This window comes from Macaca fascicularis, chromosome 18 (genome assembly GCF_037993035.2).
Source record: "Macaca fascicularis isolate 582-1 chromosome 18, T2T-MFA8v1.1".
Classification (NCBI taxonomy): domain Eukaryota; kingdom Metazoa; phylum Chordata; class Mammalia; order Primates; family Cercopithecidae; genus Macaca; species Macaca fascicularis.
In genome coordinates, this window is record NC_088392.1 from 43,979,541 (window position 1) to 43,999,858 (window position 20,318).

Below are 20,318 nucleotides of genomic sequence, written 5' to 3' on the forward strand. Positions count from 1 at the left end.
GCAATATCTGAAGAGACAGTAAGGCTGAAAATTTTCAGGACTCATGAAGACAACAATCCTCAAATTCAGTAAACCCAGCAAATCCCAAGCAGGATATATGGAAAGAAATTCAAACCTGTATACACTATAGTGAACCTGCAGAAGCACCAGTGGCAAAATTTAAAAAATAGAACAAAACAAAACCCTTTACATCCAGGAAGGAAAGGCAGATTACCTACCAAGGAGCAACATTTAGACTGACAGCTGACTTCTCAATATCAATCAAAGAATCTTCTTACAGGAGACAGTGGGATAACAACTTCAATGTGCTATGAGAAAATGACTCATAACCTAGAATTGTAAACTAAGAAAAGCCACCCTTTAATGAAGAAGAGGAGGTAAAGAACCATACTTTCATTGAGCCCTGAGAGTGTTTGTCCCAGTAGATGTCACTAAAGAAAATACTAAAGCATGCTAGGAAGGAGGTTGAGTTAAAAGTGTTCTAAGGTTCAACTACTGTTTAGTGGGTCAAGAGATTATACCTTGATAAAGTATGAATATCAACAACTTTAAGAAATTAACCAAAAGAATAGAAATTAAAATGTACAATTTCCAAGTCAGTAGAGGGAGATTAAAAGGAATGGCCAAAGTATGTTCAGTCCAAAGAAGGCAAGAAAGGAAGCATGGAGAAAGTGAGAAAAATAACCAAAATAAGATGATAAAATTCAAATGTGTTGGTAAAGGGACTAATGCTCAAGTTAAAAGACAAAGATTGTTAAGGTAGATTAATAACCAAAAACATCTAGCTTTAAGCTGTTTGTAAGAAATACATCAAAAGCATAAAGATATAGAAAGCGTTCCATAAGATGATTATATCAGGCAAATATTAAAATAGAGAGCTGGCATAGCTATATTAATATCAGATAAATAGAACTGTAAGGCAGAAAACTTTGTAAAAGCCAGATGTTCATGTCTGTGTATTTCTGCCCTGAAGTTGCATGACATAGAAAAAAAAAAAATCAGTAACTAAATAGAACTAGAGGGAGAAACACTGTGGAAATTAAGAAGCAAACTTTTAAATAACTGATGGCCAAAGGAACAATCATAATAGAAATTTAAAATACTTAGAACTGAATAGTAAAATACAGTGCATCAAAATTTGTGGGATACAGATTTAGCCTGTTCTCACACTGCTATAAAGAAAAACCCAACACTGGGTGATTTATAAGGAAAACAGGTTCAGTTGACTCATGGTTCTAGAGGCTGTACAGGAAGCATGATGCTGCCATCTGCTTGGCTTCTGGAGAGGCCTCAGGAAACTTACAATCACAGCAGAACACAGAATGGGAGTAACACTCCACATGGCCAGAGAAGGAGCAGGAGAGAGAATGAGTGAGAAGGAGATGTTGCACACTTTTAAACTACCACATCTCTGAGAACTCTAGTATGAGAACAGCACCAAGAGGATGGTGCTAAACCATTCATGAAGGACCCAACCCCACATTCAGCCACCTCCCACTAAACTCTGCTCCAACACTGGGGACTGCGGTTCAACATGAGATTTGGTGAGGACACAGATCCAAACTGTATCAGTTACTTTTAGGGCCATAAATGCTCATCATAGACTTTTTTAAAAGGTAAAAATTAAAAAACATTAAACAGTTATTTAAAAAGACAGCAAAATAACAATCAAAGGCAGTAGAAGGGAGGAAATAATAAAGAGAAAATAAATAGTAAGAAACTAAGAATGAAGAACAATGAAACTGGTAAATGTGTGGGTAAATCTAAATGAAATATGACTGTATGCAACAATAATAATAGAAATGGCTTATTGGGTTATGGCAACAGTGGAGAAATGAAATTAGAATGTTCCAAAGCCATTACATCATCTGGGAACCAATTAACATCAGACTTCAAAAAATCAGGAATGCATGTTTTCATTTATAGGATAACCACTATGAGAATTTTAAGAGAGGATTTCGTTTTCAAGCTGAAACAGGGAAAAAATAGAATAATAATCTAAAAGAGGCAAAAGAGAGAAAAAGGAATGTAGAATAGGAGGGACAAATAGGATACATACAGGAAGACAGTAGACTTAGACCCAGCTACGTCAGTAATTAATTATAGTAACTGTGAATGATTAAGATTGTCACACCAGATAAAACAAGGAAGAAAAAGACAACTTAGTAGAAAAAAATGGACGAGACCCTTGAAACGACATTCTGTAAAAGAAAATATCCTGCTGACCAATAAACATGAAACAGTGCTAGATGTTGTTAATAATCATACTTATTTCATGTAGATATTGTAAGTATCAGGTGAGATAGTATCTAAAATTTTAGCATCAGCCTGGCAAGTCAGCCACATTCAGTGAATCTTATGGAAAAGAAGTATCAGCAAGCAATGCTGGAGAAACTGTTCTAGAGTTGGTCAGATGTGATTGAACCAGAAGGATTGAATAATAGCTGGCCATGGAAAGGGGAGAAGGGTATTCTGGAAAGATCTTCGTCAGAAGAGTGATAGGATCAGATATGGTATTTAGGAAAAGATTTGAGAGCCCTGTTGATGATGAACAGAAATGGGAGAGACTGGGGTCTGTTGTAGTAATCTATTCCTATTAGTCATAATTAAGAGATAAAATTTAAATTGCTATTCAGTTGAAATTCAGAGATGAGCCTTTATTTCCAAGAATATTTGTACCCGTGGAAATACATGAAGAAATAGACAGACATACTGTTATTATCTCTCTCAAACTTGTTTTTTAAGTCCTTGCTTGACAGTAAGTAGGTCGTACAGAAAGATTAAGTGAGGTTTATTTAACCCTGCTTAAGTAGATGAATTTGCTTTGATAGATGCGATGAATAAGATCTCTCAACTTTTTACCCTTCCTGTTGACATAAATACTGAATCCTTGTGGTGTGAAAGCTACAGTTCTACTTCTTAAAAAAAAATGTACCCAGCTTAGGGAGAGCTAGAAGAGTTGTCATAATTATTCCAGTTAACTCTCAGTAAAATATATTTTCTGTTTTTGAATGTGAAGAAGGAATCTACCTCAGTGAACTTCTCTTATTTGCAGTTCTCTTGTAAAATGAATTTGTTCTTTTTCTTGAATTCCTCTCTTTTTACCTCCAACTTTTTTGAAAAATTACCAGTCGGCTTACTTTCCTTATTTAAAAAACAAGGAAATAAAAGAGCTGCTGTTAGGACGCTTTGCTAAGATTTTTCCTTACATTTATATTTAGTTTTAAGTAATAACCTTTAATGTGTGGAAATCACCCTAGAATATTGACAGTGATGGCAGTGATAGTGGGTACTGTTGCTCTTGGTTTACTGAATGACTGGTGAGATCTACGTATTTGGTTTTCCATGAACAAAGGTTGGAAAATAAAGACTGACTAGGCATGTTCTGGTAAGTTACTCTTTCACACCAGCTTCAGATTTGTCTATTTATTAAGGTATTGCTCTGCTATGCTGCTGTACCCAGGGAACTCACAGTAGTTCCTGCTTTTACTCTTAGAAACTGTGTGCCGCATACTATCTGTACAAACTCAACACCATCCAGAGCCTTCCTTCTGGTCCCTTGCAGTCAGCTACTAGCACTGGAGAGTATCTCCCTGGAGAGCAGCTAAGATTGAAGTACTGTTATTCTCCTGATCACGTGGATAGCACCTTTCTGGCAGCCATTCTTGAGTGTCTCTATGTTCCTTTCAGATATGGAAAGCCAGACCCGCCACATGGCCCTCAGCAGCCTCTTTATGGAAGTCCTGATGATGATGAACAACGCGACTATTCCAACGGCAGAGTTCCTTCGGGGCAGTATCCGGACCTGGATTGGCCAAAAAATGCATGGACTGGTGGTGCTGCCCCTTTTAACAGCAGCCTGCCAGAGCCTGGCGTCCGTCCGCCACATGGCTGAGACTACAGAAGCCTGCATCACTGCCTACTTCAAAGAAAGTAAGAGGAGGTCATCTTACGCTCCATTGTATTGGTCTTTTCCAGAAAGATGAAAGCATTGTCATCAGGAGATATCTTTCTAGACTCTTCCCAGTGAGGGATGTGTCATTCTAATTTTCTGCTCTGCAAATGTTGTGGATGTTTCTGAATATATGTATTTTTCATAAAGATCTGCAGTTAGCATGAGAACCTGTGGCCATGTCTGTTAGTACAATCACGTTTCAAGGGAGAGAAGCTCTAATCCACTTCACGTTGGTTTTGGAGGGTCAGACCAACCTGTTATGACATGCAAATTGTGTTGTGTCACAGGCCAAGTCATAGTCCTCAAAACAAATGCTATATACCATGGTTCATGAGGTTAATTTTCCCTGTGTTTGTCACTTTTGGTAAAAGGAGTTTTCATAGAAGTTTTTAAAATTGCTGCTTATCAGATCTTTTAAAGCATTATGAAGGGCTCATTCATTGTCACCCCTCCTTTTTAAAAATATGTTTTACTGTCTACTTCTAAACTCTCAGACTCTGGAAGTGGCTTAGTCTGATTAAGAATTGCTGAGAACAGCATTTCTCACCTCTGATATCCAGATAACACATCACACTGCAGTCAGTGGGAGAGAAAGAGGGGTGAGAAGGAGGGTATCGGAGCAAGGATTCAGGAGGTGCCCACAACCTGCCATCTGCCCTGTCCTGACTCCCCATGAACAGCACATGCCCAACATGGAGGTGGTGTGCATGTCACCATGCTAGTCCACCCTCCCTTCCCCAAAGAGTGGAGAACCATTAGAATAACACTGCTATTCCAAACTTATCTGTGTTCCTAAAAATCAAACAGTTTCAATACATGAGGCAAACTAAGCTTTGATAACTAAAACTTCTCACAGATTGAGTGATAAGAGTTTCCCGTGGGAAAGCGTAAGTGTCCATATGTTCTTAAAAAGGGTATTAAAGTTAAACCTCTTAGCTGATCAGGACAGGCAGTGTCTACATGTGGTTTTAAGGATCATAATGTGATAGAAAGGTGATTTATACGTATGCAACCCTGAATTCTGATTTCTTAAACCTTTCTGGTGGCTACGCTGGAGACAAGCATCTGGCCCAAGGGCTTCCCAGTCTGAGACCTGAGGTGTATTTGACTTTTGTAGCCTCCAGGGTCACTGTAAGAAATGTTGTCTTGACACGAAGCTTATCTCATAGGTTGCTATGTCAAAAAAAAAAAAAAAAAAAAAACATGAAGCTTAAAGTGAAAGTATTTGCTAGAGTTGTCAAGTAATTGTATTCTTGCCTATATCTTAATGTCTCTTCTTCATGTTCTTAGGCCCTCTCAATCAGAATTCAGGATGGGGGCCCATTCTGGTATCCCTTCAGGTTCCCGAGCTCACCATGGAAGAGTTCCTGCAGGAGTGCCTCACCCTGGGCAGTTACTTGACTCTTTACGTCTACCTGCTTCAGTGTTTAAACAGCGAACAGACTCTAAGGAACGAAATGAAAGTGCTGCTCATCTTAAGCAAGTGGCTGGAACAGGTGTACCCGAGGTACGTTGGCCCTCAGGCTGTTACATCAAACTTGCTGTATTTGGTTAACTTGGAATTTAGAGCTTAAGTGTAGCTTTAAGTACACAGAACCAAGTGGTGCATACAAAATCAGGTTTTAAGGTATGGTGACAGTGGTTTTGGAAAGATTCTTAATTAATGGGCTAATCTTCTGAGGAAATTTTTTGTTTCCTAAAACTGGCACGTTGAAACGCCAAGCATCAGTTTCCTTACCGGTTCAGTGGAGATAGTAACCCCTACCTGATAGGGCTGTCATGAGGATGAAGTGGAAGAACACGAAGTTCATCATGGTGGCATGTAGTAGATGTTCCACAGATGGCGGCAGTTGCAATCCCATTGCTCTATTTACATCAGCCGTTAGCCTATGCTTTTGAAGTATTGAATGTCTTCTATCCTTAAAACTCTGATGTGGACTTGCAGTTAAATCGGAGTGGAAAAAATTTACTTCTAATTTTATTTTCCTCTGGTGCCTTCCCTAGCTCCGTGGAGGAAGAGGCAAAGCTGTTTTTGTGGTGGCACCAAGTCCTTCAGCTCTCCCTCATTCAGACAGAGCAGAATGACTCCGTCCTGACAGAATCTGTCATTCGAATTCTGCTCATGGTTCAGAGCAGGCAGAACCTCGTGGCTGAGGAGAGACTCAGCTCTGGGATCCTGGGAGCGATTGGGTTGGGCCGGAAGTCGCCCTTGTCTAACAGGTAAGGAAGCGCCTTTCTAACACTGTTCTTCTAAACAGGCCTCAGACATCTGTACCTACTTACAGGTTGTGATACTTTAGTAGATTTTTCGACTTAGGATCTAGGTTCTCCAGGGAGATTAATGGAAAAAAAAGAAAACACAGCCTGATTACATCTTTATATTCTAAAAAGCATTTTTAATTTTTTCTTACCTTTTAAGAAAATTTTCAGTTCAAACAGTACTTTTAATAGTATCTCCTGTTGTGTTTGGATTTTGTAACGTAACTGCACTACTGATTTCTTTTTGGTTTGGAACCAGTCATGGATGGTATGCGAGCTTAGTTTAAAAGCCAAGTCAGGTGGGTACTTGATGGGTTCAGGGAAACCCAGAACCTGTGAGGGACTCAGTCTAGTGAACTGTTCAGTAGTCAAGCTGGGTTAAGATCTGTTGGTGGCCGGGCGTGGTGGCTGATACTTGTAATCCCAGCACTTTGGGAGGCCAAGGCAGGCAGATCACTTGAGGTCAGGAGTTCGAGACCAGCCTGGCCAACATGGTAAAACCCCGTTTCTACCAAAAAATACAGGAATTAGCCGGGCATGGTGATACATGCCTGTAGTCCCAGGTACTCTGGAGACTGAGGTGGGAGAATCGCTTGAACCCAGGAGACAGAGGTTGCAGTGAGCTGAAATTATGCCGCTGCACTCCAGCCTAGGTGACAGAGTCAGACCCTGTCTCAAAAATAAATAAATAAATAAAAATACAAACACAAATACAAAAATTAGCTGGGTGTGGTGGCAAGCACCTGTAGTCCCAGCTACTCAGGAGGCTGAAGCAGAATTGCTTAAACCCAGCAGGCAGAGGTTGTAGTGAGCCAAGATCATACCACTGCACTCCAGCCTGGCCAACAGAGCAAGACTGTCTCCAAAAAAAAAAAAAAGAAAAAACAAATAAAAGGCCTGTTGGTAAGAAGGATAAGTAATGAGAAACAAGTCTGGATTTTTGTTGCAAAAAATCCCAAGGCATGGAAGAATTTGCCATTAGCTTCCCATTTTCTCTCATCATACTTGCTTACGTCATGGTTTTCTTTTTAAGCCCTTGTCAGTGTTGAAAATAATTTGCAAACTTGATGATGTCAGCATTCTTGTGGAATAGCCCATTGTGGTGTTGTACTGGGACTTACTCATTCCAAACCAGTTAACATCTTGTTTCTTGGTTTGAGGTAGAAGATAGCAGGACTGCATGATTTTGTTTTACTTAAATTTGGCTTGTGTCTTTTATTCTTTTTTTTTTTAAATTGTGATAAAATACACATAACTTAAAACTTTCCACGGTAACCATTTTCATATGCACAATTCAGTGACATTTAAAACATTCACAATATTGTTGCAGCCATCACCACAATCTAGCTTCAGAACATTTTTATCACTCCAAAAGGAAGTCCTACACTCATTAAGTAGTCACCTCCATTCCCTTCAACCCCCGTGTCTCTGGCAACCACTAATTGACATTATGACTTTATATAGTCAGTCCTATTTTGGACATTTCACATAAATGGAATCATATAATGTGTGGCCGCTTATGTTGGACTTTTTTCACTTAACATAAAGTTTTCAAGGTTCATCCATGTTGTAGTATGTATCTGTACTTCATTTGTTTTTATGGCTGAATAATATTCTTTTGTATTCCACATTTTGTTTATCCATTCATTAGCTGATGGACATTTGGATTGTTTCAGCCTTTTGGCTATTGCAGATAATGCTACTATGAGCATTCGTGTACCAGTTTTTGTTAGAACATCTGTTTTTAGCTTTTTGGTGTATACCCAGGAGCGGAATTGCTGGGTCCTATGGTAACTCTATGCTTCACTTGTTGAGGAACTGCCAGACTGTTTTCCCTAGTGCCTGCACCATTTACATTCCCACCAGCAATGTGCAAGGGTTCCAGTTATTCCACATCTTTGCCAACACTTTCATTCTTGAATCTGATTTATACATGTATTGTTTGGATGGTGATAATGGATAAAACTTCTTCTTGATCATATTTTAAGATTTTCCTGAGAAGGTGAACAACACAGTCGATCTGGAAATGTGTTAGTGTTGTTTTGTCATAGAGAATATGGTGTTTATTTCAAAATGCTTACTTTAATAGCCATTTACTTCTTCTGACCTCTCCCTAATGCCTAAGGTTCCGAGTGGTTGCCCGAAGCATGGCTGCCTTCCTTTCAGTTCAGGTTCCTATGGAAGATCAGATCCGTTTGAAGCCTGGCTCTGAATTACATCTGACTCCCAAAGCTCAGCAGGTCAGTATTTACAATGAAGGGTTAGAAGTTTGCCTGCACATCTTCCCTAGAAGGCAGTGAGGTGGCAGCCGTAGCCTGTGCCCATCATGACATGATGCTCTGTGGTGGTAGCACACTGTTCCCTTTCATGTGCCCTACTTATTGGAAAATGGTTTCACGTGCCCACCTCCAAATTTTTGTAGGCAGTTGTCTAGATCACTGTTACTGTCACTGTAGAAAAGTAAGGCCAAATGAAAGTCTGTCTAAGATTAAATTTGGTTCTGATAAGTGTGAATATGCACTTATCTGCCACCTGCTTGGGCTGGAGCAGGGGCTGGAGCTGGGGACTGGGATCTTGCACAGAAGATGAGGCTACAGTTGGAATGGATGGAAATTAGCTGAGCTTTAGCTTGGAACCGAGAAAGTAGTTCCTGTTTTGTGAGTCTGAAGGTTGACTATTGTTGACTGATGCTAGAATAACCTAACATGGGCAGAATGGTAGCTAGAAATGACAGCTTCTTCTACACACATGGAAGGCCACATTCCTATGGACATGCTGGCCAGGTACAAAGGTGCACAGTAAAAAATGATGGTCAGCATTCATGAGTCCTTCCTCTGTGCCAGGTACTGTTACAAGTTTTAACTTGACCAATATTAATGAGTTAAAGCGTTAACTCATTTAATCCTCATAGCAATGCTATAGCACAGAAACTATTTTATTTTTTAAGACAGGGTTTTATTCTGTTGCCCAGGCAGGAGTGCAATGGTGTGATCATATCTCACTGCAGCCTTGAACTCCTGTGCTCAAGCAGTCCTCCCACCTCAGCCTCCCAAGTAGTTAGGACTACAGGCATGCATTGCCACTCCTGGCTAATTAAAAATTTTTTTTTGTAGAGACTAGGTCTCGCTTTGTTGCTGAGGTTGTTCTCAAACTCCTGGCTTCAAGTGATCCTCTTACCCTCAGCCTCCCAAGTGGCATAAGCCACTGCATCCAGCTAGGAAATATTATTATCCTGGTTTTTTGGATGAGGAAAGATAGAGAAAGGCTAAGTAATTTGTCCCAAATCAGACACCTAGTAAGTGTTGGGGCTGGAATTCATACTGGCCAGTCTGGCTCCAGGCCTCTCCCATTCCCCACTCTGCAGGGCTGTCTCTGTAAGTGGTCAGAGCTTAAACACCTGAGCTCCTCTGCTGGGGCAGCTTTTTCATGTTTAAGCCAGCCACGTGCAATGTCAGATCTTGGTTATTAAGAGCAAGGATCAGACAGAATAATTAACAGGTTCTTCACAGGGATCTGGGCTTATTAAACAGCTGATAGTTGTCACTCATTGCCTAGACAGCTGCTGTTTGAATCCCCTGTTGTCTTACATGAAACATCCCGGTGGGCAGATGAAAATCCTGAGGGCAGGTTGTGCAGTCAGTGAGATGCAGGGTGTATTTGAGAAGGCTACGTCTCCTGTGGCCACCAGTACCTGGAGCATCAGTTTCTTGCTTTAACTGGGGTTCTGGGCTGTCCAGGCCTGGCCTCTTTGTCTTCATTTCTTTAGACTTAGAGTGATGACTCCCTGCATGTCCCATACATATTTGTCATCAGGATATTCAGATTTGAAGAAAGTTGTCTTTTTAGAAAATGGTTATTCTTAGGCAAACTGTCAAAGTAGACTGTTTGGGGGACTAAATTTAAAGAAGGAAAGGAGAGGGAGAGAGACAGAGAGACACTGTGGTTCATGGGAAATGCCTGTCCCAATTGATTCCTATTCTTAAATTGAACTCTGTTTACATAGCTCCTAATTTGGTGCCCAGATACCTTCAGTTTATTTTCAACCTAAAGACTTCCATCTACAGCCCTCCTGGTAGTTAATTTCTAAAATTCCGGTTTATTTATCATCCTCAAAAAAATCACTTCTTTTTGTTTTTGAATCAACCACATTCCATCTTTTAATACATATTTTCTAGTGCAATGGTTTCTGTAAAAGGGACAAGGAGGGAGTGGGGCACTCCATGGTGGGGGATGTCCCCCAGTGAGGAGGGGAACACCATCAGAATCCTGGGGTGGATGAGTTTGTCACGTTGGAAAATGAAACTCCCCACCTAAAAATCAAGGGCCACTGTTGATTTTTTGTTTTCTCTATATACAGTCTCTTCCCCTTCTCTTCTCCTACTATGAAGAAAGGAATAATCAAAACTCTGGAGTCAAAGAATGTTTTTCTTTCCTTCTTCCTCTGAAGAGAGGAATGGAAACAGTTTCTGCCATGATTTTGTGTCATTTGTCAGAAGGATTCGGGAGGAACCTATGTACTTCATGCTTGTTGGCAGATTTAACAACCTCACTTACTCTTGGCAGCACTTAGCAACTGGTTCCTCTAGAATTCCTTTCCGTTAGACAGTTTCATATAACATTATCTCATAATCTAGGAACATATCCAACAGCAGATTGAACAGATTTCACCTTAGCAAGATGAGGCTGGTGCTTGGGATTTCCGGTTGGGCCCTAGGAACGGAGGGAGTGGACATTCTGGTGGGGAGGACCCCACAGGTGGGACTGGGGAGAATGAGGACAGGGCAGGCTTTAGAAATGGGTGTGGCAGGTGAGGTGCCCAGCAACAAGAGCAGCCTGCCACAGCAGTGGCTCTTGGTAAGGCAAGTTTGGGAAACAGCACAGAACAGAAACGGAAGGCTGGGTGTGGGATGCTGCAAAGCCACAGAGGCTTTGGCTGCTGGCCTCCTTCTGGTTGTGGTTAAATTAATCAATGCCTGCCTTTCGGACTCCTGACCTCAGTTCTGTAGGGCTCCTTCCCACAAGGCTCACAGTTGAAGTACATAGTAATAATGGGTGTGCTGCACCTCTGGCAGTCACATTATGTGCCTCTATGGAGTTAACCCTCTCGTCTTCCATGTCTTTTAGGCTCTGAATGCTCTTGAATCCATGTCATCAAGTAAGCAGTATGTTGAATACCAGGATCAAATATTGCAAGCCACTCAATTTATAAGGCATCCTGGCCATTGCCTTCAAGATGGGAAAAGCTTCTTGGCTCTTCTCGTTAACTGTCTGTATCCAGAAGTGCATTATTTGGACCACATACGATAGTAGCACTGAGGCTCTTGAAAAACCCATTGCTGTTTATGTTTACATTTAACTTTCCTGTTGCACAAGTAACTTTGCTCAATTTCACTGTAGAGCTCAGTTCGGCCCGTGTGTAGTTGACTGAGATGCAAGTTGGGAGGCATTAGATATTAGATAATTCTGAGGGGTGTGTGTGTCTGTGTCTGTGTGTGTGTGTGTGTGTGTGTGCGCGCGCGCGCTTGCGCTTTCTTAGCTCTTAAGACCTTCTGGAGACTCTTTCAGTTTTTATATTTATCCACAAGAGAAACTTACTAAGTTCCACTTGGGTACAGAGCCACTCACAGTTGCGGAATGTCCCAGTCATCTCACAAGACCTCCAGATGGAGTTCTTTGTATGTTTCCACTTCTGTCTCCGTTTTATGTAAGTGTTCCAGATCTGACAACCTTGGAAGTCACATAGTACCCTTACTTTTAAACCCCATTTGTGCTCCTCCAAAGTAAAAAAGTCGATTTCGAAAATTTCTGCATTTCTCAAATGTGGGGAGATACAATAGTTTTAAAGTATCGTTTTTCTCAGAAGGGAGATAAAAATGCTGAGTTCATTAAAATGGGTCATGTGTAAAATATGACCATTGATCATGATTATAGTGGGCAGTAGAGATGATGACAAGTCCATTTCCATCCAGCCACGTGTCGTCATGGAAAAGGAGCTGCCTGTCTGAATCAGGGTGGCAAGCTGGCAGTCTGGGAGGAGCATGTTTCACACAGGTGTTTTGTTTGGTCCACTTGGTGAGGCGTACAGACAGGGCTGCCTCTCTCCAGTCAGGAGAGTCCGGGCATTCCCTCGGGCCCTGACCCTAGCCTCATTCACATCACTTGCCCCTGTCGACACCTAAGTTTGCACCCTTTGATAGACACCACGTTTGGTATCTGAAAGGCTCACTGTCAGGAGACAGAGACTGAGGGAGACTGAAGACCTCATTCTCTGTTCCCTGCTTGTTTTTTAACTTCATATTTAAACTCAGATGAAGCCACTTGTCTGCTGAAACACTTGTCTGTGGAAACTGGGTCAGGTCAGGAGATCTACTGAAATTTGGCTTTTTTTCAATAGCCACGTGCCTTCTGTTGCTGACAGTTCATTCATTACCAAAGCCTGTGTGTAACTCTGCCTTGTTCTGTGGCCATCTTCTTGCTCATGTTATTTCTCCTGGGAATGAGCAGTTTGACTTCTGTTATCACGTTACTCATTCTGTCAGCTCTACCTGGATTTTGCCTGCACAGCTGGCTTAATATGTCTTTGTGTATGGGTAGTTTGTAGCCCGAGAATATTTGCCTAAAAATGTCTAAAAAGCCACCAAGAACGTTTATGGGGTATAGGGATGTAGTTAACAGAGTGCTAATCTCTCCTCAAATGTCCTTGTGGAATGCTTCCCCCCAGATTGGGAAGTTGGTAGGAGCTTTTCTTTACTTTGAATTTCTTTAGTTGGACGGAACGATTCTTCCTCACAGACAGCGCTTTGCAGCTTTGATAGAGAACATCCTGTCCAGTCTCTTGAGTTTTGCAGGCCACCAAATGTCCATCTCAGAGGGACCTGTCTCAGCTTTTCTTGTTTTTGCTTCTCTCTATTTTCAAAATTAGTCATCTTGTTCTGTGTATAAGAAAATTTGACAAGCTGTGGACAGTTTAATAGTCTGATCTGGCAACACTGATTTTTGTTTGGAAATATTTTGTGTTTTCTTTGAGGAGGATATAATTATTGCTATCCTAGGATGTGAAATTTTTGAGTGACAGTATGCATATTTTAAAGAAAATTATGATTAATCTGTATAATGTTTTTGGTCTGTAAATATTATAAAAAATAAAATCAATCTTTGGTTGTAACTGGTTAAAAACCAAATTATAGGGATATCACACTATCTTATAAAGTGTTTCAGCTGCTAAAGTTGCTGTAGGTTGTTACGCCTGATGTCATTTAATTTATTTGACATTGAACTTCATTAATCATCAGAGATGGTCAGTGAAAGCGCTTCCTCTTTAACTCTTTCTTGCTTAACCTTGGAAGGTTGACTCAACTCCTAGGTTTCTATGGGAAACTCTGGGCTAGGAACGTGCTATAAAGACACTGAGATGGTTCAGACATGGCCATGCTGCTGTAGCCTCCTGGGAAAGAAGGGCAGCAGAGAGACCAGCCCGCCCATTGGCTTGCAGGGGTAGGGAGCCTCTGCTTGAAAAAATTGTTGGCCTCCAGAGAGCGTGAGGCTGTGGTTTCAGAATCAGTGATGGGTGCTGCACATCAATATTGGAATCAAGCAAGACCAAGACCTTGTGGACTGAGCAGCGTGGAGGGTGAACGGCTGCGGGCTCCAGACTTCACCGCAGGGTGGCCGACAGTGGCATTGGGACCAAATGAGGATGTCTAACTGCTTCCTGGGTTCGGGAGGAGGCAGCATTCTGGTTGCCATGAAAACCATCTCTCTCCCTCTCCATCACTCCCCATGCTGCAGCGCACAGGTGGGTGGCAGAGGCAGGCTGCATCCCTGAATCATGTTGCCCCATTGCCTATTAATAGAACAAGTGAAGGGCAGGATGCTGGAACACACCAGACATAGAGGGAGGGAGGTCCTGCCAGATGTGTCTACACAGTTGTCTACACAGCATGACAGTAGCAGTGGAGTTGGGACCCACCTGTACATGTTTGCAAAGCTCCTGCACACTTGGGACCTCAGCTTCAAGGCAGGACTCGTTTCTTAGTCTCACCACCCTTTGTTGGCTCAGCCATCGCATGCCTCTGCCCCACAGGTGTTGTGTGCCTGAGTCTCTCACTTCTTTGAGGTTGGGGGAAGCCTAGTCCAGAAAATGAAAACCCATAGACCAGCCTAACTTCCTTTCAACCAAGTGACAGCCTCCTTGTTCCTCCCAGTTCATCAAAATCAGCACGTACATGTCATACAAGCCGAGAGTGTTCATGTCCTTGTTCCTTTCAAATGAAGGTGATATATACTTTTTCACTGAGTTTTTATTCCTAAAATTCTTTCTTCTGGAGCAGGAAGCAAATGTCCTGGAATCGTAGACTTTCAAAGTCAGAAGGGTCATTCAGGTTCATCTAGTGCCCTTCTCACTCTGCAGGGATCCTCCTCCGCCCCTGTCCGGTGCCTGGTGGTCCAGCCTGTGATGGGCAGGCCCAGGCTGCCGTTGACAGGCTCTGGAGTTCTGTTTTCTATTGAACCGAGATGTTTCTACATTGCCTATTGGTCGTAGTTCTGCCTAGAGCAGTTCAGGCTGGGGCTGTTCTCTTGCCCCTCCTTGAGGCAGACTTTTAGATATTTTCAGTTGTTATCACATGTCTGACACCACTTCCACCCCATCCCTCACCTCTTAGTCCTCTCCAGGCTAAATCCCCCAGTGTCTTTTTTTTTTTTTTTTTTTTTTTTTGAGACGGAGTCTTGTCTGTCATCCAGGCTCTGGAGTGCAATGGCATGGTCTCGGCTCACTGCAACCTCTGCCTCCTGGGTTCAAGCTATTCTTCTGCCTCAGCCTCCCAAGTAGCCAGGACTACAGACGCACGCCACCACGCCTGGCTAATTTTTGTATTTTTTAATAGAGATGGGGTTTCACCCAGCCGTTGAGACAAGCTGGTCTCAAACTCCTGACCTTGTGATCCACCCACCCTGGCCTCCCAAAGTGCTGGGATTACAGGCGTGAGCCACGGCACCCTGTCTCCCCCGCAATGTCTTTAGTTAGACCTTTTCCACCATCATGTCTAACTGGGCTGCAATTTGGGGAAAGTGTCCAAATTAGTCCATGTTATCCTAAAAGGGGTGTGCCCCGGGTTAGCAGGGCCAGGGCTAGGGTGAGACAAACGAGGCACACATCTAAGTTGGTGCTTGCCTACAGGTGCCAAGAGAGTGCTTCCTTGGGTTTACACCCGTGGTGGCTTCTTTACCTCATTCTGGCCCCAGCCCTGGGGTTAGAGTCGCGCCAGTGTGGTCCAAGTGGTGTAATTCCCTAGATGCTTAGGCAGCATCAACTTTCAGTAGCTGTGCCCCATGCAGGGCACATTAAGCTAGCGGCAAGTTGAGACTGCAGACCTCAGCTTAACATCAGTTGTTGCCCGAGACAGATTTCATCCCACATCTTCATGACAGGCCTAACAACAAGGCACTTTGCCCTTAATCCTCTACTGCTGCCTGCTCTTCATTTTGGGCCAACTGTACAGCTCATTTTGACATAGTAGCTGATCATTTTTCTGATCAGTTAACTTTGTCTTATTAAGCAAAGTGAAGAATATAATGTTGGAAAATAAGTGTGTTGCTTAAAAAAGAAGTATCCCCTTCTACCATCTTGCATTTATGTCTGGGTTGTGCTGGGTAAAGTTCTAGACTTACTAATGCAGACTTCATTTTGGTCCGGTTTCCACAGCATGCCTCAGGCATCAGTGTCCAGGAGTAGCTGTATTTGAGGTTTCCTTCACTCTGGTAGGTTCCTGATTCCTGATGAAAATAACTTGAAAAAAAATAATTATACTACTGATCCTCTTTTGGGATAATGCAATTGCTAAGGAATGTTGTCGATTATAATTTTTATTTTTTAATGTACAGATGTACTACCTCTCATTGAGCACTGAGAGTTAGAATTCATTTTTCTTTCAATAGTTTAAAATCACTTATGTGGCGACACATACTTCTTAAGTGTGTTCAACTCTTTTTCTTCCCACATATGTAGTGTGACCTTTAAAAACGACAACTTTATTTTGGACATTAAATGTGCAATATTCACTACTTATTCATTGTTCAGCATTTTTCATACCTGTACAAAGGGTAAGTTTTTATATAGTGGTGAGAAACAGGAAGAAATGACAATTGGTTAAGTAAAATTCTGCAAATAAACTAGATTCAAATTTAATTTACACATGGCGGGCCGGTCTCATTGTTTCCTGCAAGTTGGTTGATAGTCTTTTCACACATAAACCACAATAAGAAAAATTTTATATGAGAAACTTTGTAATGGATAGAATCTTTACTCCGTGACCTTTCACCACGATGGGTGAGGCCTCTAATTTCAAAGGGAAGTTTTAACTTGAGAATGTAAGAATTGGCAGGGACAGGAGGCCACCTGCTGATCCCAGAGAAGTCAGGAGGGTCTGTGATGTGGCCTTGAGCTTGGTAAGAGCAGGGCCATAAAAATTGCACAAATGAGATGCGAGTGGGGGTGCTTCTGGCAGTGTAACCCCAGCTTGGTCATGGTCTGCTGGGGAAATCCACCTTCAGTGATGGGATGCCCAGGGAGTTCTCTTTAGTGTTATTTTTCACTCACATTTGTAAGATGCACTTTGAATGGGCCAAGGTGTGGAGAAGGGTCTGCACATTCCATTTGAGAATTACACCAATTTGGGATTCCTTGGGGACAGGCCTTTCTGGGAGTGGAGTATGTCTCCCTCACCCATGTCTAAGCTTGGCAGCTTTTTAAATCAGACGGAACCACAGGATTTAAGGGTTGGAAAGTGGCCTAGAGGCAGGTTGTCTCACCCCCTTCTATTGCAGGAGCCAAGTTAACTGCCTCCAGACCAGTGGGCATCTTTGTGGGGACACTGTGAAAGAAACGATCTTTCTCCGAAAATGCTGCTTTTCTGAAGACAGCCGTTTTCCCTCTTGGTCTTTCTTTGCCACCTCTTGTTTAACGTATAATCAAGAAATAACAAAAAAAAAAATGGGCAACCAGCAGCCCTCGGGGCTGCTCTGCCTGTGGAGTAGCCATTTTCTTACTCTTTTTTTTTTTTTTTTGAGATGGAGTCACACTCTGTTGCCCAGGCTGGAGTGCAATGGCGTGATCTCGGCTCACTGCAAGCTCCGCCTCCTGGGTTCACGCCATTCTCCTGCCTCAGCCTCCCAAGTAGCTGGGACTACAGGTGCCTGCCACCACGCCTGGCTAATTTTTTTGTATTTTTAGTAGAGACGGGGTTTCACCGTGTTAGCCAGGATGGTCTCCATCTCCTGACCTCGTGATCCGCCCGCGTTGGCCTCCCAAAGTGCTGGAATTACAAGCGTGAGCCACCATGCCCAGTCTTTTTCTTACTCTTTTTACTTTCTTAATCTTGATTTTGCCTTGCACTGTGGACTCACCCTGAATTCTTTCTTGCTCGAGGTCCAAGAACCCTCTCTTGGGGTCTGGATTGGGACCCCTTTCTGGTAACAAGATCTCTTTCCTCCTCTCATTTTAAAATGAGAATAATTCCAGTCTTACCTCCTGGGCTCTTAGAACCCCCTGAGAATTTTTTTTTTTTTTTTTTTTTGAGACGGAGTTTTGCTCTTGTTGCCTAGGCTGGAGTGCAGTGGCGTGATCTCGGCTCACTGCAGCCTCCGCCTCCTGGGTTTAAGCAATTTTTGTGCCTCAGCCTCCTGAGTAGCTGGGATTACAGGCACCTACCACCATGCCTGGCTAGTTTTTATATTTTTAGTAGAGACGGGGTTTCACCTTGTGGGCTGGTCTTGAACTCCTAACCTCAGGTGATCCACCCACCTTGGCTTCCCAAAGTGACACAGGCATGAGCCACCATGCCTGGCCCCCACTGGGATCTTATAGGGCTTTGGGGATCACAGGGGGCCCAGAAATGTGAGGGGCTGTTATTGAAGAAGGAGTGGGGCTGGACTTAAGTGGCCAGCACTGGAACCGGGGACAAAACCCAGGACGCTTGACTCTTGGCTAAGGAGCCTTCCAGCCTGAGGCTTCTGTGACTGGTGGGGGACCAAGCACCCCCTGACCCTGGCTCTCTTGTCCTGTCTGACCAGTGAGGTACAAGTGAAAGCTCAGCCCATGGTGCCTCCAGCCAAGTCATTTCCATCTCAAAGCAGGGCCTACTTTCACCATAGATTATCCCCTGGGCGGTTTCTTCTCATGTAGCTACATCTAGTTTTAAACCTCAGTTGGCAGCAGGCAAAGTGTGTTGGGCTCTTGGTGGACCCAGGAGATCACCAAGGTGGTTGCCGGTCACTTCCTCTCACTGCTGTCTTCAAAGTCTGGTGGGCATTGACCACAGAGGGAAGCCTGCAGGCTGCAGCCTGCCCGTCAGAAGCCCCTGGGAAGAGTATGTTCATGGAACGCTGTGCCCTGCATTATCACAGGAAGTCCAGTCTTGAAAACACCGAGTCTTCCAGGTCATTTCTCTCCTTGACTCCGTGCTGCAGCACACCGAGCTGACTCAGCCTGTCTCTGGTCTTTGTTGCCAGTGACAGAGCCTGAGTACTCTGAGAGGGCAGGTGGGGGAAGATAGGCAGCTCTGCTCCACCCAGACCTCTTACAGGGACAGTGCCAGGCTCCAAGGGCAGCTCAGAGGGTTTGGGGAGGGCCGAGTGCTGTCCCCTCACCACCCTCCCCTCTGACCCTAGGAGCAGTGGCTTTATCAGGAGGCCAATCTGGGGGCTGCCTGTGCACTGTGCATTTGTTAAAGGGGGTGCCAGCCGGCCGGCCCTCCTCAACGTGCTTCCCACAGCCCATCACTGCATCTGCAACCACGCCAACAGAGGAAGTGTCCCTCTGAGGAATGGCACTTCTTCCGGTCCCAAGAAGCCCTCTTCAAAATGCAAGTACCGCAGGAGGGTATGTATCAGCTAGCACCAGCTGATTACTTGGCACCCTTATACATCACCATCATGCCAACACCAGGCGCACCCAGAGCTGCAGTCTCAACCATTAGCTTAAGAATCACCTGGAGTCAACTGCTTTCTGCTTAGAAATAACAAACTCAAAAGGACATTTCGAGGACAGTCGCGGAAATCTGAATATGGACTATAAAATGATATTGAATTCATGTTAATGAATCAATCTCCAATGTGGTAATAGTATTGAGGTAATAGAGCACAAAGCAGTTACTTAAGAAATAATTCCTATTGCAATTCTTCTTGGCTGTGAAACTGGCCTCAAAGACCAGGCAGATGTTCCAATACATACCACTCCTGTGTCCTTAACTTCCCTGGTTATGCAAGACTCTCCATAGAGGTGCCTCAAAGCATCCCCATACAAGGAGGTATGTAAGCCCGCTCCTGTGACCTCTTAACAGCTCAGACAGGCTCCTGGATGAATCCCAAGGTTAATCAGGAGCCACCTCTTGCCCTGGTGAAGGCTCTGGTGAGGAGTGGAGCTTTGCAACCCACTGGCCTGCATAATAACTTGTGAAGATCTTGTGAAGATCCCTTGACCGTCAGACCATCTCCCTGGAAAAAGCATCACTACCTCTTTTTTTAAAAATGTATATTTTTAATTAGTATGGATATATGTATTTATATATTTATAGGGTACATGTGATGTTTTGGTACAGGCATACAATGTGCAATGATCAAATCGGGGATTGGCATATCCATCACCTCAAGTACTTATTGTTAAGAACATTCCAGTTCCACTCTTAGTTATTTTAAAATATACAATAAGTTGTTAACTATAGTCGCCCTCTTGTGCTAGCAAATACTAGATCTTATTCATTCTCTCTAACTGTATTATGCTCTCATTAAGTATCCCCACATTATCCCCCGCTCCCTGCTATCCTTCTCAGCCCCTGGTAATTATTCTATTAACTCCACGAGTTCAATTTCAACCTTTTTTTAGTTTCCACATATGAGTGCGAACATGTGATATTTATCTTTCTGTTCTTGACTTATTTCCCTTAACATAATGGCTGCCAGTTCCATCCATGTTGTTGCAAGTGACAGGATTTCATTGTCTTTTATGGCTGAATAATATTTCATTGTGTGTTCATTTTCTTTCTTCATTCATTCGTTGATGGACACTTAGGGTGATTCCATATCTTGGCTATTGCAAATAGTGTTGCAG

At 43.0% G+C, this 20,318-nt stretch overlaps 1 protein-coding gene across 4 annotated transcripts in view; it reads left to right on the forward strand.

Annotated features, from left to right (window-relative positions):
- Nucleotides 1–16,402, forward strand: part of EPG5 (ectopic P-granules 5 autophagy tethering factor) — a 131,329-nt gene extending 114,927 nt beyond the window's left edge. For 2 of the 4 annotated variants that reach the window (XM_005586808.5, XM_065533890.2), the window contains exons 40-44: nucleotides 3,691–3,933; nucleotides 5,246–5,462; nucleotides 5,960–6,175; nucleotides 8,340–8,454; nucleotides 11,339–16,402. In XM_005586808.5, the coding sequence (XP_005586865.3) occupies nucleotides 3,691–3,933; nucleotides 5,246–5,462; nucleotides 5,960–6,175; nucleotides 8,340–8,454; nucleotides 11,339–11,521 (974 nt within the window). In that variant the 3' untranslated portion in view covers nucleotides 11,522–16,402. The remainder of the gene's footprint in view (nucleotides 1–3,690; nucleotides 3,934–5,245; nucleotides 5,463–5,959; nucleotides 6,176–8,339; nucleotides 8,455–11,338) is intronic. The other 2 variants (XM_005586806.5, XM_005586807.5) reach the window with 1 other exon arrangement.
- Nucleotides 16,403–20,318: the final 3,916 nt, after the last annotated feature.